The sequence below is a fragment of the Bombina bombina genome, chromosome 2 (assembly GCF_027579735.1).
Source record: "Bombina bombina isolate aBomBom1 chromosome 2, aBomBom1.pri, whole genome shotgun sequence".
NCBI classification, from domain to species: Eukaryota; Metazoa; Chordata; class Amphibia; order Anura; family Bombinatoridae; genus Bombina; species Bombina bombina.
In genome coordinates this window covers 185,922,247-185,943,552 of record NC_069500.1, presented here as the reverse complement: position 1 = coordinate 185,943,552, position 21,306 = coordinate 185,922,247, and the positions used below count along the sequence as shown (strand labels likewise).

The following is a 21,306-nucleotide window of genomic DNA, read 5'->3' as shown; positions in this document are numbered from 1 at the left end:
TCTGGACGGAGGCTTTTTGCACATTCAAAAATTTGCACTTCGAATATTGTGGCCGTGTTAATTCTCCTAGAAACTTCAATGGAGCGTGAAAAGTGCAACCCGACCCAGTTCATTCAAGAGCGCTATAAACCCGACATGAAATATGAATATTTCACATTCCAATGTTCTTCACATAGAAGAAAATGTTCTATTTACTCTTAAATAAATATTCTTATATATATATATCTGATGTTTTTTTTGTAAATATATATATATATATATATATATATATATATATATATATATATATATATATATATATATATATATATATATATATATATATATATAGGAATATCTATTTTAAAATACTCCCTACATATTCCTCTATGTGATTAACATTGTAATGTGAAATATTTACAGTAAATACATAGTAAAAAGGATCATTAAATATTAATATTGAACAAAAAATATTTTTCATGCTTTCAGGTATTTTACTGTGAAGGGCTCCAATGCACGTATGTATATATGTGTGTACATATGTATATATGTGTGTACATATGTATTTATTTGTTTATATATGTATACATTTATGTTTATATATACAGGGAGTGCAGAATTATTAGGCAAGTTGTATTTTTGAGGATTAATTTTATTATTGAACAACAACCATGTTCTCAATGAACACAAAAAACTAATTAATATCAAAGCTGAATAGTTTTGGAAGTAGTTTTTAGTTTGTTTTTAGTTATAGCTATTTTAGGGGGATATCTGTGTGTGCAGGTAACTATTACTGTGCATAATTATTAGGCAACTTAACAAAAAACAAATATATACCCATTTCAATTATTTATTTTTACCAGTGAAACCAATATAACATCTCAACATTCACAAATATACATTTCTGACATTCAAAAACAAAACAAAAACAAATCAGTGACCAATATAGCCACCTTTCTTTGCAAGGACACTCAAAAGCCTGCCATCCATGGATTCTGTCAGTGTTTTGATTTGTTCACCATCAACATTGCGTGCAGCAGCAACCACAGCCTCCCAGACACTGTTCAGAGAGGTGTGCTGTTTTCCCTCCTTGTAAATCTCACATTTGATGATGGACCACAGGTTCTCAATGGGGTTCAGATCAGGTGAATAAGGAGGCCATGTCATTAGATTTTCTTCTTTTATACCCTTTCTTGCCAGCCACGCTGTGGAGTACTTGGACGCGTGTGATGGAGCATTGTCCTGCATGAAAATCATGTTTTTCTTGAAGGATGCAGACTTCTTCCTGTACCACTGCTTGAAGAAGGTGTCTTCCAGAAACTGGCAGTAGGACTGGGAGTTGAGCTTGACTCCATTCTCAACCTGAAAAGGCCCCACAAGCTCATCTTTGATGATACCAGCCCAAACCAGTACTCCACCTCCACCTTGCTGGCGTCTGAGTCGGACTGGAGCTCTCTGCCCTTTACCAATCCAGCCACGGGCCCATCCATCTGGCCCATCAAGACTCACTCTCATTTCATCAGTCCATAAAACCTTAGAAAAATCAGTCTTGAGATATTTCTTGGCCCAGTCTTGACGTTTCAGCTTGTGTGTCTTGTTCAGTGGTGGTCGTCTTTCAGCCTTTCTTACCTTGGCCATGTCTCTGAGTATTGCACACCTTGTGCTTTTGGGCACTCCAGTGATGTTGCAGCTCTGAAATATGGCCAAACTGGTGGCAAGTGGCATCTTGGCAGCTGCACGCTTGACTTTTCTCAGTTCATGGGCAGTTATTTTGCGCCTTGGTTTTTCCACACGCTTCTTATGACCCTGTTGACTATTTTGAATGAAACGCTTGATTGTTCGATGATCACGCTTCAGAAGCTTTGCAATTTTAAGAGTGCTGCATCCCTCTGCAAGATATCTCACTATGTTTGACTTTTCTGAGCCTGTCAAGTCCTTCTTTTGACCCATTTTGCCAAAGGAAAGGAAGTTGCCTAATAATTATGCACACCTGATATAGGGTGTTGATGTCATTAGACCACACCCCTTCTCATTACAGAGATGCACATCACCTAATATGCTTAATTGGTAGTAGGCTTTCGAGCCTATACAGCTTGGAGTAAGACAGCATGCATAAAGAGGATGATGTGGTCAAAATACTCATTTGCCTAATAATTCTGCACTCCCTGTATATATATATATATATATATATATATATATGTATATATATATACACACACATATAAATACATACATACATACATCTGTACACACGCACACATAGATAGATAGATATACATATACACACAGGTATATATATATATATCTATATACATACACACATATATGTACACATGTGTATGTATGCATATATACGTTAAAGCCCATTGCAGCCCTTTATTTTAACATATACCATCTATCTTTGAGCCCTTTTAAATATTTTTTTCTTAAATAATTTATATGAGTGTAACTGTACTTTTACTTGTATTTGTGTTTTATGCAACATTGTTCTTTCCCTACCCTTTGCGCGACCTCTGAAGTCTCGCTAACCCGGTGAGCGTTAAATTCGATTTTCCTCAATTCAACTTTTTATATTCAAGCTATTTTTGTCTCGCGTAAAAAGCTGATAAATAACCCATATCACTTGCGTGCTTTAATTAGCGTGCCACTTGTGGTCTAACCCCTAGTTGGAAGAGAAAATCAAGTAAATACTGGTCAATAAAGCAGAATTGCTACCACCTGCTTTTGTAATGTCCAGAAGATAGATTTAGCTAATTGCAGAATTTGTCTGACTCTAAGTCTATATCTGGAGACTGCTATAAAATACGGCTTCACAATTCTCTCACTTCTATCTATTGTAAGTGGTTGAGAAAATGTTGAAAGTCAGACCAGTTGTGCAGACTTCCACTACATTTACAGATTTGTCCTCTGTCTAAACACTTGGGGCTCCATTTATTAAGCAGCGGATGCCGCTTCAGAGCCCCATCATTTAAGGCTCGCCTGAAACAGAAGTGAAGGAGCAGCGGTCATAAGACTGCTGCTACTTAACTTGTTCGCCACCTTTTAGGTGGCAGATTGAAATCATCCAGATCCGATCTGGATGATTGACAGCCCCTGCTAGCGGCTGATTGGCCGCCAGTGAACAGGGGGCAGCATTGCAGAAGCATTTCACTTGTGCAATGTTAAATGCTGACAGCGTATGTATTTAATGAGGTCGAGCGGACTGAGTCAATTAATTCTGCTCCCCATAACACTGGTGGTCTCTCAAAAGTCTAACCTGCTAAAATTTTGACTACATGAACAATGCCTGTTTTTTCTCTGTCTGTCTGGGAGATCCTATGCATCCCATCCAAGTGCAGACTACTGGATTACATACTGTGTTGACTGAACTATTCTTTTCTTTTCTATGTGGCTTCAGATGTGTGCAGTACTCCTAAAAAGAGATCCTTGGAAGAAGCCACTTTATCTCCTTAACTGTTGAGCCATTTCCCACTTCTTTGCTGAAAACGTTTATAGCACTAATTTGACGCACGCAAAAAGCCGAACTTGGAATATTGTAACCTTGTTAACATATTGCCCCTTCAATGGAGCACTAAAATTGGGAAAAACACTCTTACTCACGCACATACCCGAACACGATTTCTCAAGAGCGCTAACCCTACATGAAATATGAATATTTCCCATTCCATTGTTCTTCACATAGCAGAATATGTTCTATTTATTCTTATATACATATTTATTTATTTTTATATATATATATATATACAGTATTGACGTATTGACCTTCGGCTCAGCTCTTGAAATTAGTTTTTCAGCACACCCTCATAGAAATGTATTATGTGAGGGATTTTAGCGCATCACACTATTTAACATCCAGATGTTAGGGCACCCTAGACTTTCGCTCAAGCACTAATATATAACTTTCAACTTGTAATATGAGGACAAAAATAAAATCACTATTGATTTAACCTAAGGATTGCTCATTGCATTTTACAAAGAAAAGGAACAGAAATAAAAATAAAATATTAAACTTAAAACCATATTGCTGTGTGATATCAGCATGTTGAGTTTTCTCACTGGAAGATATATATATATATATATAGAGAGAGAGAGAGAGAGAGAGAGAGACAGAGAGAGATAGAGAGAGAGAGGAGATAGATATATATATATAGAGAAAGATATATATAGAGATATATAGAGAGAGAAAGATATATAGATAGATATATATATATATAGATATATATATATATATATATATATATATATATATATATGTATATATATATATAGAGAGAGAGAGAGAGAGAGAGAGAGATATATATATAGATCAAAAGGTGCAGAGAAGGCGCTCTGTGAGAAGAGAGAGTAGTAATCAAAGTGCTAAAAAAAGCACTATACCATATGAAAAATGATGACGAATTCCAGACAGCAAAGTAAAAAAGTAAAAAACAACTTTATTCCATAACGTTTAAAAAAGGACAAAACCAGGATGTCCTGTACAGAGCCAGCAAAAGCTCTACCAACCAGGCAAGTGAGCAGATCCCCATGCAGACATGTTTCGTGCACCAGGTGCACTTGATCACTTCTTACCTGGGGATCAGCTCATATGCCCATTTAAGGCTGAGCTAGATCATTACATCACAGTAATAAAATACCTGATTGGATACCTATATACACAATATGAGCAAACACAATTCACAACATCAAAACATTTCCTAAGTATATACATTAACCATGAATAAATCCTATGGAAATTTACATATGAATAATATCACTATCTCAAAAAAGATAATATATACATCTTGATAAAGTCATAGGATTTCCACGTATATGTAATATTACAAATAAGACATAAAAGTGCACAAATCATAACCCCATTGCTGTATATAAAGCAGTATGAATACCGGTTGAAGCAATATATAGATGCAGCTTTAAATAACTAATCAATTTATGATATACTAGTACTAAAGCCCGTGTACACGGGCCATTTTTTTTCAGAACAGCGGTCCCACCCCTTGCTCTCTCCCCCTTTCTTTTGCTCTCTCTTCCCCCCTTTCTTTTGCTCTCTCTTCCCCCCTCTCTTTTGCTTTCTTTCCCCCCTCTCTTTTGCTTTCTCTCCCCCCTCTCCTTTGTTCTCTCTCTCCCCTCTTTTGCTCTCTCTCTCCCCTCTTTTGCTCTCTCTCTCCCCTCTTTGGCTCTCTCCATCCTTTCTTTTGCTCTCTCTCCCCTCTTTTGCTCTCTCTCCTCTTTGGCTCTCTCTCTCCCCTCTTTGCCCCCCCCCCCCTTTGGCTCTCTCTCCCCCCTCTTTGGCTCTCTCTCCCCCTCTTTGGCTCTCTCTCCCCCCTCTTTGGCTCTCTCTCCTCTTTGGCTCTCTCTCTCCCCCCTCTTTGGCTCTCCCCTCCCCTTTGGCTCCCCCCCTCTTTGGCTCTCCCCCCCCCTTCTTTTGCTCTCCCCTCTTTGGCTCTCTCCTCCCTCTTTTGTTCTCTCCCCCCCCCTCTTTGGCGCTCTCCCCCCCTCTTTGGCTCTCTCCCCCCCCTCTTTGGCTCTCCCCCCCCTCTTTGGCTCTGCCCCCCCCCTCTTTGGCTCTCTCTCCCCCCTCTTTGTCTCTCTCTTTGGCTCTCTTTCCTCTTTGGCTCTCTCTCTCCCCCCCTCTTTGGCTCTCCCCCCCTTTAGCTCTCTGCCCCCCTCTTTGGCTCTCTCTCCCCCCTCTTTGGCTCTCTCTCCCCCCTCTTTGGCTCTCTCTCCTTTTTGGCTCTTTTTCCTCTTTGGCTCTCTCTCTCCCCCCTCTTTGGCTCTCCCCCCCCCTTCTCTTTGGCTCTCCCCCCCTTCTCTTTGGCTCTCTTCCCCCCCTTCTCTTTGGCTCTCTCTCCCCCCCTTCTCTTTGGCTCTCTGCCCCCCCCTTCTCTTTGGCTCTCTGCCCCCCCTTCTCTTTGGCTCTCTGCCCCCCCTTCTCTTTGGCTCTCTGCCCCCCCTTCTCTTTGGCTCTCTGCCCCCCCTTCTCTTTGGCTCTCTGCCCCCCCCCTTCTCTTTGGCTCTCTGCCCCCCCCCCTTCTCTTTGGCTCTCTGCCCCCCCCTTCTCTTTGGCTCTCTGCCCCCCCCCTTCTCTTTGGCTCTCTGCCCCCCCTTCTCTTTGGCTCTCTGCCCCCCCCTTCTCTTTGGCTCTCTGCCCCCCCGCCTTCTCTTTGGCTCTCTGCCCCCCCCTTCTCTTTGGCTCTCTGCCCCCCCTTCTCTTTGGCTCTCTGCCCCCCCCCTTCTCTTTGGCTCTCTGCCCCCCCCCCTTCTCCTCGGCTCTCTGCCCCCCCTTCTCCTTGGCTCTCTGCCCCCCCCCCTTCTCTTTGGCTCTCTGCCCCCCCCTTCTCTTTGGCTCTCTGCCCCCCCCTTCTCTTTGGCTCTCTGCCCCCCCTTCTCTTTGGCTCTCTGCCCCCCCCCTTCTCTTTGGCTCTCTGCCCCCCCCCTTCTCTTTGGCTCTCTGCCCCCCCCCCTTCTCTTTCCTTTTTGGCTCTTTTTCCTCTTTGGCTCTCTCTCTCCCCCCTCTTTGGCTCTCCCCCCCCTTCTCTTTGGCTCTCCCCCCCTTCTCTTTGGCTCTCTCTCCCCCCCCCCTTCTCTTTGGCTCTCTCTCCCCCCCCTTCTCTTTGGCTCTCTGCCCCCCCCCCCCTTCTCTTTGGCTCTCTGCCCCCCCTTCTCTTTGGCTCTCTGCCCCCCCCTTCTCTTTGGCTCTCTGCCCCCCCCCTTCTCTTTGGCTCTCTGCCCCCCCCTTCTCTTTGGCTCTCTGCCCCCCCCCCTTCTCTTTGGCTCTCTGCCCCCCCCCTTCTCTTTGGCTCTCTGCCCCCCCCCCTTCTCTTTGGCTCTCTGCCCCCCCTTCTCTTTGGCTCTCTGCCCCCCCCCCTTCTCTTTGGCTCTCTGCCCCCCCTTCTCTTTGGCTCTCTGCCCCCCCCCTTCTCTTTGGCTCTCTGCCCCCCCCCTTCTCTTTGGCTCTCTGCCCCCCCTTCTCTTTGGCTCTCTGCCCCCCCGCCTTCTCTTTGGCTCTCTGCCCCCCCCTTCTCTTTGGCTCTCTGCCCCCCCTTCTCTTTGGCTCTCTGCCCCCCCCTTCTCTTTGGCTCTCTGCCCCCCCCCCTTCTCTTTGGCTCTCTGCCCCCCCCCCTTCTCTTTGGCTCTCTGCCCCCCCCTTCTCTTTGGCTCTCTGCCCCCCCCTTCTCTTTGGCTCTCTGCCCCCCCCTTCTCTTTGGCTCTCTGCCCCCCCACCTTCTCTTTGGCTCTCTGCCCCCCCTTCTCTTTGGCTCTCTGCCCCCCCCTTCTCTTTGGCTCTCTGCCCCCCCTTCTCTTTGGCTCTCTGCCCCCCCCTTCTCTTTGGCTCTCTGCCCCCCCCCCCCCTTCTCTTTGGCTCTCTGCCCCCCCCCCTTCTCTTTGGCTCTCTGCCCCCCCCCCCTTCTCTTTGGCTCTCTGCCCCCCCCCTTCTCTTTGGCTCTCTGCCCCCCCCTTCTCTTTGGCTCTCTGCCCCCCCCCCCCTTCTCTTTGGCTCTCTGCCCCCCCTTCTCTTTGGCTCTCTGCCCCCCTTCTCTTTGGCTCTCTGCCCCCCCTTCTCTTTGGCTCTCTGCCCCCCCCTTCTCTTTGGCTCTCTGCCCCCCCTTCTCTTTGGCTCTCTGCCCCCCCTTCTCTTTGGCTCTCTGCCCCCCTCCTGCTCCCTCTCTGGCTCTGTCTTCGCGGGACCCCGCCCGGCCACGCCCCATCGCGGCAACACCCACCCGGCCACGCCCCTCGCGACGCCCGGCCACGCCCCTCGCGACGCTCCCGTCGGGCAGAAACAGCTGTGAGGTCTGGGGAGCGCGTTGCCGCTTCTCACGCAGCAGACCTCACAACTGTTGAGTAGCTCGCGCTCCCTATCTCACAGCTGCTTGTATGCTGTGTACCTCGCGCTCCCAATCTGTCAGCTGTCAGCTATGCCGAGGTGCGCGAGAATAGAATCTAAGGCCAAGTGTTTGTCTGTACTGCGCATGACGGCTTCAGACAAACACTTGTCTTTTATAATATAGGATATAAAAAAAATTCTAACATTATTAGGTAAATGCTAATCTCAAAAGGCCTATGCTGATGTTATAAACTCAAGTAAACACATCCAGATCACGTCTGATGTTTAATCCATCTGGTTCACTGGTTTGTAATCTAAACATCCAAAAAATCTCTTTTTTGTTCAGCAATGTTTCCCTATTACCTCCTCTCTTCCATTTTGTGATATGATCAATAGCCTGTATCTTAAGAGAAGAAACATCTGAATTGTGTTTTGTTTTGAAATGTCTTGATACTGGTGTGTCGCTATCTTCATCCTCTACAGACCTAAGATGTTGCAAAAACCTATCTTTTAAGGATCTTTTGGTTTTCCCTGTATATTGAATTTTACAGAGATCACAGGTGAGAAGATAGACGACATGTGTTGTAGCACAATTAATAAAAAATCTGATGTCATATTCCTCTTTAGTTATACTAGATACAAATTTATCGCCCTCACGTATGAAACCACACGTTTTGCATACGGGACGTCGACATTTGAAGCATCCCCTCTTCTGTTTCAACCATCATTTGTTTTTTGTGGGCTTCATATCTGAGGGCGACAAATAGTTAGCCAAAGTTTTAGCTCTCTTAGGTATAAATTCACATCCTGAGTCTAGAATTTCCTTGATAATTGGATCAGAGTACAAAATCGGAAGTGATTCCTTAATTATATTACATATTTTAGTGTATTCTACACTATATGTAGTGATAAACTTGATCTTACTCATATCATCTTCATTGCCTCTGTGTCTCTTAGGTTTATATTGAAGTAGCTGTTCTTCTTTTGCTGTTAGAAGAATACCATCTCTATACCCTCTCTATTTGAATCTATTTGTAGCTTCACAAGCCTGACGCTGATATTCACTTTCTTTTGAACAATTCCTTTTAATGCGGATATATTCTCCTTTCGGTATCCCCCTCAAAACATGTCGTGGGTGACAGGATTCAAATTGTAGCAGGGTATTCCCCGCAGTTTCTTTCCTGTACATTTTTGTTTGTATGAGGGATCCAATTTCCCCACCCTGGACTGTGAGGTCAAGAAAATTCACACTGCTCTGACTGTGTGTGCCAGTAAATTCAATGCCTTGCTGATTACAATTAAGATATTGACAGAAAAGATCTGCCCTCATAGCGTCACAGTCCAGAATGAAGAACAGATCATCAATATAACGATGATATTGAATTATCTCTCCCTTAAATGGATTACTATCTCCAAAGACGTGGGACAGCTCCCACCAACCCATGAATAGGTTGGCATAGGATGGGGCAAATTTTGCCCCCATCGCCGTCCCACGTCTCTGGAGATAGTACTCTGTTTGAAACATAAAATAATTATGTGATAACAGATACTCAATCGCTCTCAATAAAAATACCTTAGTGGCTTCTTCAAAGTCACACATAGTGTTGATGAAAAATTCTATAGCTTGAAGGCCTTTGGCATGCTCTATAGATGTATATAACGAGGTAACATCCACGACCATAAGTCTATAGTTAGTTTCCCATTTAACTTTAGAAATTTTATTTATAAAAGATGTATCTTGTACATAGCTGGGCAATTGGCATACCAACGGTTGCAAGAATGTATCAACGAGTTCAGAGAGTGCTTCATTTAGAGACCCTATACCCGCTATAATAGGTCTTCCAGGCGGGGACAGGGGATCCTTATGAAGCTTGGGTAGCTGATGAAAAATTGGTGTATATAATAAAGAGATGTATAAGAGCAATAGCCCAGAAATGTGGTCTCTGCTATCCTGCATATAATGTTGTTACATCCCTTTAAGATTGAACAAAAACAGAAATATCAGCACTAATTGAAAGAATTAAAATATATGATATACCTCCATAGAAGATTGTACATGCATATGATTATATTGAACATTAAAGACACAATATTAGTTCTCCTTAAAGAACTATATGCTATAGTGAAAAAACGTTAATTGAGACTATTACAACATGTGTAAAGTTGGTTATTTCTAATAGACCATATGGATTAAGGAAAGGTTAAATACGTTCAAACAAATATATCCCACACCGTGCTTTTAGTTCTAAATGACTATGCAAGTATTTAAAGAATATCTGTAGAAACAGTTATATTCTAACCCAGCATTCACAGTGTTAATAAACCCATTTAGTGAATGCCGTCTATTCAAACAACTCCACTAAACAAATGTAATTGTTAGTTTTCTTAAAAAGGTTATATCAGTCTGTCTCAATATGAAAATAGACTGTGCAGGTTAGTAATAATGTCCGTTCTTTGTACTATGTTGATTAGTTCTAAAAGAACTTTGTGCAGGTTGATGAAAATGTTGATGAAAATGTCCGTTAACACAGTTAATTATTTAAGCAGCATGCACAGTGTTATGGATTAGTGAGAAACGTCTATTTAGACAAATATATTAAACTCAGATTACAATTGTAGCTGTTTTATGCACTGTAATGATTAGTCCTTAGAAACTTTGTGCACGTTGATACAGATGTCCGTAAATACGGTTATTTTTAAGCAGCATGCATAATATTATGTTTTAGTGAGAAGCATCCATTAGACAGATAGTTTAGGCACAGAATGTAATTGTAGTTATCCCAAGGGAACTGTGCATATCAGAAAAAGCATCTCTTAGTCCATTCAAATCCAGAAAAAACTTTAAATGTATTGGTCAGCTCAAAATCGTGTAGATAACAGTATAAGTAGAAGAGTGAGTATGCTGGCTCAAGATAAATAATGCCGTAGTATGTACAATGCCTGGAAATTTACCTTAACAACACAATAGTTCATAGACACCCACCTTGTCTTCAGCCGGTCTGTGCTCCTGTTCTTTACACGGAGTTCCAAGGTCCTCAAATTACAACAGACATAAGAGGTACTTCTCATGTAGCGTAGTCGCTCACCTCCGTTGTTCAGTGGGCACGGCAGCAAGTATCACAGTGAGGCAAAAAGATACTCCAAACACGAGTGTATCACTGTGTAGTCTGCGCTCCTCCCGCAGTCCTGTGGAGTGAACGGAGCCCGGCACAATGGAGAGTGGGCGGGGGACACACCCCTGTGTGCAGCAATCCAATCAGGTAGGCAGCCTCTTCAGGCGTGTCAGCCACACACGCCAAAAACAGAAATAGATCAAAAGGTGCAGAGAAGGCGCTCTGTGTGAAGAGAGAGTAGTAATCAAAGTGCTAAAAAAAGCACTATACCATATGAAAAATGATGACGAATTCCAGGCAGCAAAGTAAAAAAGTAAAAAGCAACTTTATTCCATAACGTTTAAAAAAGGACAAAACCAAACATGTCTGCATGGGGATCTGCTCACTTGCCTGGTTGGTAGAGCTTTTGCTGGCTCTGTACAGGACATCCTGGTTTTGTCCTTTTTTAAACGTTATGGAATAAAGTTGTTTTTTACTTTTTTACTTTGCTGCCTGGAATTCGTCATCATTTTTCATATGGTATAGTGCTTTTTTTAGCACTTTGATTACTACTCTCTCTTCACACAGAGCACCTTCTCTGCACCTTTTGATCTATTTCTGTTTTTGGTGTGTGTGGCTGACACGCCTGAAGAGGCTGCCTACCTGATTCGATTGCTGCACACAGGGGTGTGTCCCCCGCCCACTCTCCATTGTGCCGGGCTCCGTTCACTCCACAGGACTGCGGGAGGAGCGCAGACTACACAGTGATACACTTGTGTTTGGTATATATATATATATATATATATATATATATATATATATATATATATATATATATATATATATATATATATATATATATATATAGAGAGAGAGAGAGAGAGAGAGAGAGAGAGAGAGAGAGAGAAAGATATGCATGCACTCACAGGAATGAACCACTGGCTCAATACCATTGTTAGCCTGTTCTATGGCGATTTACCACCTGGGTTTCACAGAGTAGAACTTTCCTGTAGTATATCAGTCTGATCTTGTTTATTACGGTCAGTCCAGCTAGAAGCGTAACTAGAAACCACAGGGCCCAGATGCAAGAATCTAAGAAGGCCCCCCCCCCCAAAAAAAAAGGTGAATTTGATAAATATCTTTTTCTTTCTTTTTTTACATTTAACACAGAAAAAAATGTGAATCAGATTACATGTCTGCAAAAGGAGGTACCCTGTGCCCACAGTCTGTGAGATGGTCTGACCCCCTATTACTGTACATAGTGACACTGTTTAACCCACCAGTACTGTATATAGTGAGTTAGTGACACAGTCTGTAATTTGCCGGTGAGATGGCTGGCCTGACCCTACCTTCCCCAGTACTTTATAAAGTAACCACAGTAGTCTCTGACATAGTCCAGCCCCCCGTACTGTATATAGTGGTACTGTATAATGACTCTGTTTACCCCCCCCCCCCATGCTGTAGTAACAAGGTCTGTAGTTTGCTGGTTCCACACACATACATGCATAAATACACAGTCACATACATACAGTACATACACACACATAAACACCAATGGGTAAAACAGAAACACTAACCCCTGTAGTCAGAGACATAGACACTAGTGAAGCATCATGTCACACTCACATGATATCAGTGCAGGCAGTGGCAGGTCAAAGTTTTTTTTATTGAAAAAAAGAAATAAAAATTTGATAATAATACATGCAATAAAAAGCTGCACCCAGGTGGTAAATCACCATAGAACAGGCTAACAATGGTATTGAGACAGTTTTTCGTTCCTGTGAGTGCACTTCTCTCTGTATGTATTTAGTCTCCCTATGGGAAAAAGGGGCAACCAGACTTGGACTCCTTGCTCAGTGTGCTTAGAGGAATATGGCTATACCTCACTGACGAGGCCCAATGAAGGCTGAAATGATCATCTGGGGTTGCTGTGTTCCTTGTTCAGAGAGGAATTGCCTGGTATTTCGGCGCTAGACTGACTGTAATAGGCGGGATCAGACTGATATACTACACAGAAGTTCTACTCTGTGAAAAGCTTTACTGGGCTAAAAAGCTGCACCCAGGTGGTAAATCGCCATAGAACAGGCTAACAATGGTATTGAGCCAGTTGTTCATTCCTGTGAGTGCACTTCTCTCTGTATGTATTTAGTCTCCCTATGGGAAAAAGGGGCAACCAGACGTGGACTCCTTGCTCAGTGTGCTTAGAGGAATATGGCTACACTTCACTGACGAGGGCCAATGAAGGCCAAAATGATTGCCTGGGGTTGCTGTGTTCCTTTTTCATAGAGGAATTGCCTGGTATTTTGGCGGTGGACTGACCGCAATTGGCGGGATCAGACTGATATACTACACAGAAGTTCTACTCTGTGAAAAGCATTACTGGGCTAAAAAGCTGCACCCAGGTGGTAAATCCCCACAAAACAGGCTAACAATGGTATTGAGCCAGTTGTTCGCTCCTGTGAGTGTGCTTCTCTCTGTGTGTATTTAGTCTACCTATGGAAAAAAGGGGCAACCAGTCGTGGACTCCTTGCTCAGTGTGCTTAGAGGAATATGGCTACACTTCACTGACGAGGGCCAATGAAGGCCAAAATGATTTCCTGGGGTTGCTGTGTTCCTTTTTCAGAGATGAATTGCCTGGTATTTCGGCGCTGGACTGACCGCAATAGGAAGTTCTACTCTGTGAAAAGCATTTCTGGGCTAAAAAGCTGCACCCAGGTGGTAAATCGCCATAGAACAGGCTAACAATGGTAGCGAGACAGTTGCTTGTTCCTGTGAGTGCTCTTCTTTCTGTATGTATATATATATATATATATATATATATATACTGTATATATATATATTGTACAGTTTATACATGTGTATGTATGTGTATATGTATATATATATATATATATGTATATATACTGTATATGTGTGTGTGTATGTATGTATATGTATCTCTGCTTTGGATCTTAATCATTAATTTTAGTTTTTATACGTTCAAATTTTATAGTATTTATGATTAGAGTGCATGTAATAGCAACGCAAAATAACACTGTTATTTGGATTGGCTGTGTTTGCAATAGAGTATTATATGAGTAAGTGATATACTATGATAAGAATGTGCATATGTCCCTTTAAGTTGTTAGCGGCATACCCTCTAGAAATAACTATTTAAACATGCAGGGCTAGATTACAAGTGGAGCGGGAAATTATCGTGGACGCAATAATTAACCAGGCATTACAAGTGGCGTTAGGAAAATTAACCAGAGATACAATCTCTGGTTAATTTTCTAAATGTGCCCCAAACAGGGATAGGCAAGGTGTCCGTACACAGACACTGGTGTCCATGACTAGCCCTTGCAGTGTCCGCCACAACCTTAGTATATCTTTTCTTATATTAATTCTAATTCTAATTAAATAATAGGAATAAAAAATATATGTAGTGTGACTAAAGTTAGTGGCTTGTCAAGCGACTGCTAGCGATATTGGGTGATAAGTTGTGGAATAAATAAAGCCTGACTGAAATACTGGATGTGTATCTGCATCTGTATAATAACACCCAGCTCTATACAAAGACACAGTAGTGACACTGGCACATGTGTATAGCCAGACAAGGGCTGGTTATAGGGTCAGTGGTATCTGCATCAGTATAATAATACCCAGCACTATATAATGACACAGTAGTGACACTGGCACATGGGTATAGCCAGAGGAGGCCTAGTTATAGAATCAGTGGTATCTGCATCAGTATAATAGCACCCAGCACTATATAATGACACAGTAGTATCACTGGCACATGGGTATAGCTAGAGTAGGGCTGGTTATAGGATCAGTGGTATCTGCATCAGTATAATAGCACCCAGCACTATATAATGTGACACAGTAGTATCACTGGCACATGGGTATAGCCAGAGGAGGGCTGGTTATAGGATCAGTGGTATCTGCATCAGTATAATAACACCCAGCACTATATAATGACACAGTAGTGACACTGGCACATGGGTATAGCCAGAGGAGGGCTGGTTATATGACAAGTGGTATCTGCATTAGTATAATAATACCCAGCACTATATAATGACACAGTAGTGACACTGGCACATGGGTATAGCCAGAGGAGGGCTGGTTATATAATCAGTGGTATCTACATCAGTATAATAGCACCCAGCACTATATAATGACACAGTAGTATCACTGGCACATGGGTATAGCCAGAGGAGGGCTGGTTATAGGACCAGTGGTAAATGCATCAGTATAATAGCACCCAGCACTATATAATGACACAGTAGTGACACTGGCACATGGGTATAGCCAGAGGAGGGCTGATTATAGGATAAGTGGTATCTGCATTAGTATAATAATACCCAGCACTATATAATGACACAGTAGTGACACTGGCACATGGGAATAGCCAGAGGATGGCTGGTTATAGGATCAGTGGTATCTGCATCAGTATAATAACACCAAGCACTATATAATGACACAGTAGTGACACTGGCACATGGATATAGCCAGAGGAGGGCTGGTTATAGGATCAGTGGTAACTGCATCAGTATAATAGCACCCAGCACTATATACAGAGACAGTAGTATCACTGGCACATGGGTATAGCCAGAGGAGGGCTGGTTATAGGATCAGTGGTAACTGCATCAGTATAATAACACCCATCACTATATAATGACACAGTAGTGACACTGGCATATGGGTATAGCCAGAGGAGGGCTGGTTATAGGATAAGTGGTATCTGCATTAGTATAAAAACACCCAGCACTATCTAATGACACAGTAGTGACACTGGCACATGGGTATAGGGCTGGTTATAGGATCAGTGGTATCTGCATCAGTATAATAACACCAAGCACTATATAATTACACAGTAGTGACACTGGCACATGGGTATAGCCAGAGGAGGGCTGGTTATAGGATCAGTGGTATCTGCATCTGTATAATAACTCCCAGCACTATATAATGACACAGTAGTGACACTGGCACATGGGTATAGCCAGAGGAGGGCTGGTTATAGGATAAGTGGTATCTGCATCTGTATAATAACTCCCAGCACTATATAATGACACAGTAGTGACACTGGCACATGGGTATAGCCAGAGGAGGGCTGGTTATAGGATCAGTGGTATCTGCATCTGTATAATAACTCCCAGCACTATATAATGACACAGTAGTGACACTGGCACATGGGTATAGCCAGAGGAGGGCTGGTTATAGGATAAGTGGTATCTGCATTAGTATAATAACACCCAGCACTATATAATGACACAGTAGTGACACTGGCACATGGGTATAGCGAGAGGAGGGCTGGTTGTAGGATAAGTGGTATCTGCATTAGTATAATATCACCCAGCACTATATAATGACACATTAGTGACACTGGCACATGGGTATAGCCAGAGGAGGGCTGGTTATAGAATCAGGGGTATCTGCATCAGTATAATCACACCAAGCACTATACAAAGACACAGTAGTGACACTGGCACATGGGTATAGCCAGAGGAGGGCTGGTTATAGGATCAGTGGTATCTGCATCAGTATAATAACACCAAGCACTATAAAAGAATGTTTTTAATTTTAAATGTACCTTGGTGTCCTAAACTAAGGTCTGTACTTTGGAAAATGTCCATCACAGCCTTTGTCTGTGCCTATCCCTGGCCCCAAATGCCCTCATAATAGAGGGCATTATAGTTTTTTATTATAAATAATTTAAATTTTTTTTTAAATAAAATATAATTCCAGTTGTATTTTATTTAAAAAAAAATCTAAATTATTTATAATAAAAACCTATAATGCCCTCTATTATGAGGGCATTTGGGGCCAGGGATTGGCACAGTTATTGGGGTCTAAAGTTGGTGGGAGTGGGGTGTTAGAAAACAAAATCACACTGATAAGTGCCTTTACATTTTGGTCTATGGGAACTGTGTGTTCCCTGTAAGTATATACACATATTAACACATAAATATATATCTATATAGTCATATACATATATATTTAAAAATATGTTGCCATCGCTACACTACTTACCCCTTTGCTGCACAAGGTTCTGATACCATCTCTGAATGGAAGCACGCTCTCGTGAGGCATGAAAAGTGCCAGATGGCTGCAATTATGGTTTCTTTTTATTGTCCACCACTGGACTTTTAAATGATTTTTTAATAAAGTCTGTGTTTTACCACTTTCTGTGCCCATTCATACTAGCAGGCCTGGCTATAGTGGTATGTAACAATTGCTACTACAGGAAGAGGAACTTTCATCCTTTTGTAGACAGCTGTTGATAGGGGGTTACAAATTGTATTTATTATCCCTGTTTAGCATGAGGGTATCTTCTTGTCAATATTTAAACAGGAAACACTGGAAAACCATTATAATAACAAACATAATACAGATGTGTTTATTGTGAAAAGAATACAACTAACCCATTACAAATTCTGTATTTCTACCCTTAGCCCAGATGAAAATTGGCTGTGATAACAGTGTTGTGCGGATGGTTTCCAGTGGCAATTTTATCAACAGAGTGACTTTCGAGTACAGCCAGCTAGACAGACATCTTGAAAAACAACAAGGAAATACTGTGGAAGAGGTCTGCGCCCCTATCAATTAATGGATTATAAAAAGCAAAATTCCTCTGTAAAGATCAAGTTTCACTTTCTTATTTCCTTTGCTTGTTAAGATACAGAACTTGTACTTTATTTAATTATTCACATTTCTGTATTTTGTATTGTTAATTTAAAGGAAATCACAAAGAGACACTATCCTTTCTAAGGTGTCATACTACTATAAACAATTTACATCCATGTAAGAAATACAGGAAATAAAAACACATTGATTGAATTCACTTTATCTTAAAATTCTAACACAGGTGGGCTAAAAGTAGTTAATGGCTATTTCCGTAGTTCCAAAACTATATTGTACCAGTATATTTGCCGCTCTATACCCCCTCTCTCTTCTGTTATACCTTTGTATTTAGTGTACCCATTTTATCACTAGTTTATCTCAAAACTTCTGCTTTATCCGTTTGTCATATTACAAATAAAAACAGAAAGAGAAGCAGTCTGCCAGGAACGAACAACAGCTCAGTGGCTTGTTCACACCTGGGAGCAGCTTCTTTTAGCCCAATTGTGCTTTTCACAGAGGAAAACTTTCTAGAACTATATCAGTCTGATCCCGCCTAGTAAGGTTAGTCCAGCACCGAAATACCAGGTAATTCTCCTCTGAACAAGGGAAATGGCAACCCTAGATGAACGTTTTGGCCTCGTTAGTGAGGTGCAGCCATATCCCTCTAAGCACATTGGGCAAGGAGTCCACATCTGGTTTCCCCCATCACCCTTAGGGAGACTTTCCTTGGGGTCATAATACAAATACAAACAGAATGAGAAGCAGTCTGCCAGGAACAAACAATAGCTTAATGGCTTGTTCTTGGTCATGTTGCATATTCTCACTTTCAATTTTAATCTCTAGAGCGCTAATCTCTAGAGCTCCCCACTGTCCTGCGCCCAGCATTTAGAATGATAGTCCAGTTTGGAAGCTCTATTCCATTCTCCCTCCTGCCACTACCTTTCCCTTTAAATTTCCTAGGGCCCGATGATCAGAAACTCGCTGGCACAAAGAGAAATAATGCAAAATCTTTGGGAGCTTTTTTTTGAGCATTATATTGTAACGTAAGTGTTTCTCTTTCACATCTAGAACCCTGTATAGCTTTATAAACAGTTCTCAAGCTAAAATTTGCCTTTTTAAAATTATTTGAGGGACCTCGCCATACTGACAAGACTCCTTCGGGGTCGCGCTCGTATTACAAGTCAAAAGTAAATCGCACAAAAAGCAGAAGAATATTGCATTACCGTATCCCCCCATAGAAGTCAATGGAGCAAGAAAAGTGGGGGAAAAACCTAACACTTACTTGCGCACAAATCCAATCGCATTTTCTCAAGTGCGCTAACTCAAATTGAAAATATTAATATTTCATATTCCAATGTTCTTTACATAGAAGAATATGTTCTGTTTATTCATAAATACACACACACACATATATATATATATATATATATATATATATATATATATATATAGTACATATATGATGTTTTTTTTGTAAAATATATATCTATAGATATATCTATATATGTATAGATTCTATGGGGCATATTTATCAAGCTCCGTATAGAGCTTGATGCCCTGTGTTTCTAGCGAGCCTTCAGGCTCGCCGGAAACACAAGTTATGAAGCAGCGGTCTAAAGACCGCTGCTCCATAACCTGTCCGTCTGCTCTGAGGCAGCAGACAGACATCGCCAGAAATCTACCCGATCTAATACGATCGTGTTGATTGACACCCCCGTCAATCTGCAGGGGGTGGCATTGCACCAGCAGTTCACAAGAACTGCTGTTACAATGATAAATGCCAAGAGCGTATGCTGTCGGCATTTATCGATGTACAGCGGACATGATCCGCAATACCGGATCATGTCCGTTCACACAATATATATACTGTATATGATTATATATAGGTATAAATATATATAGGAATATATATTTAAAAATACTTAGAACATATTCCCCTATGTGAAGAACATTGGAATGTGAAATATGTACCGTAAATACACAGTATAACAATTTGTTAAATATGAATATTGCATAAATATGCTTTTACATGTTTTCATTTGCTGGACTGTAAAGGGCTCCAACGCACTTATATACATATATACACATATAAATGCATAAATACATTTGTACACACACACACATATATATATATATATATATACATACACACATATACATATTTAGAAATGTATGTATCTCTATGTTAAAGCGTTTGCAATCCTTTTTTTTCCTAACACCTGAGACCTCATATCTGAGCCCTTAAAACTTTTTTATGCAATTTTTTAAATACATTTTATTAGATAGTGTTATTATCAGTGTAACTTTACTTTTAAATGTATTTTATGTGTTTTGTGACACGTTTATTCAAGCGTAACAGTTAACTAGAGCTTTGAGGTGGCAATATCCTGGCACGTTAACTTCAATTGTGTTAAGTGATTTATTTTCAACTTGTAATACGTGCTCTACTTCCGACGCACACCAATAGTCGCGATAAACCGATATCGCTTGCGCACAACTGTTAGCGCTCCATTCGTAAATCTAAATATTTTACTTCCGTAGTAATATTAAGTCATCTATGTGATTTCCTTTCAATCAATTACCAAAATCAATATTTTAAATAAATACGGTGCTTTGGCAAATAGATCAGATATATGCATTTTCATAGCACCTATTTTAACATTAGTGCTACATTTTTAATTAGGAACGGTCATTTTAAAATTGTATATTATTTATGCAGTAAATATGTTGGGAATTTCATATGAAACTTGCATATGTTCAAAAAAAGAAAGTAAAACTTGTATTTTCGTTATAAATACTATACCAGGGGGCCGATTTAACATGCTTCGTATCGGCCCTAATGAAGATGTTTCCGTGCGAGCCTTCAGGCTCGCTGGAAACAGCAGTTAAGAAGTAGCTGTCTTAAGACTGCTGTTCTTTAACTGGTCCGCTGCCTCTGAGGCTGCGACATCAATCCACCCGATCGCATATGATCGGGTTGATTGACACCCCCTGCTATCAGCTGATTGGCCGCGAATCTGCAGGGGGCGGCTTTGCACAAGCAGTTCACCAGAACTGCTTGTGCAATGTTAAATGCTGTCAGCATTCAGTGATGTCTGGTGAACATGATAATCTGCAGCGTATCATGTCTGACAGACATTGATAATTTGGCCCCCAGGCATCTACAGAAACTGTATGATCACAAACTAAATACAACTTGGCTCATAGTCCTGTTTTTAAAACAGTTGCCTGTGTGTAAATAGATATATTTTAAATACATTTTTTTAGCTTTCTTTGCTGCATTTCCACTTTTAAAGGAACAGTAAATCCTAAAAATTTCTATCATGTTTAGGAAACAGCAGTATTTAAACATATTAAAAATATTTTTTGCATGGAAAAAAAAGGTTTAAAAAAAAAAAAGTTAAAGCTGTTTTTGTTATTATTTTTTATTTTAAGACTAGGTTGAAGGCATCAGAAACATCTAAATTAAACTTTCAGATAGATTGAAATAGAGAAAGCAATTAAAAAAAAGACATTTCAATTTGTTTATATTATCAGATTTGCTTAATTCTCTTGGTATCTTTTGCTGAAGACTAAACATGGGTAGTCTCAGGAGTGTGCATGTATTATGAGGACTCAAAGGCAGCAGTGTTTGCAACAATGTATTACATTGCCACAAACATTTTGTGCAAACACATCTGCAATAGAGTAAGACATGTGCACACTCCTTAGCATATGCCTACATAGGTTTACTTTTCAACAAAGGATACCAAGGAACAAAGCAAATGTAATAACAAATAACTTGGAAAGTTTTTTAATTGCATTCTT

General features: G+C 41.1%; 1 protein-coding gene across 1 annotated transcript in view; it reads left to right on the top strand.

The window, feature by feature from the left end:
- CRHBP (corticotropin releasing hormone binding protein) overlaps positions 1-18,893 on the top strand; it is a 75,431-nt gene extending 56,538 nt beyond the window's left edge. Inside the window, exon 7 of the mRNA XM_053700454.1 lies at positions 17,331-18,893. Within this exon, the coding sequence (XP_053556429.1) occupies positions 17,331-17,485 (155 nt within the window). The 3' untranslated portion in view covers positions 17,486-18,893. The remainder of the gene's footprint in view (positions 1-17,330) is intronic.
- Positions 18,894-21,306: the final 2,413 nt, after the last annotated feature.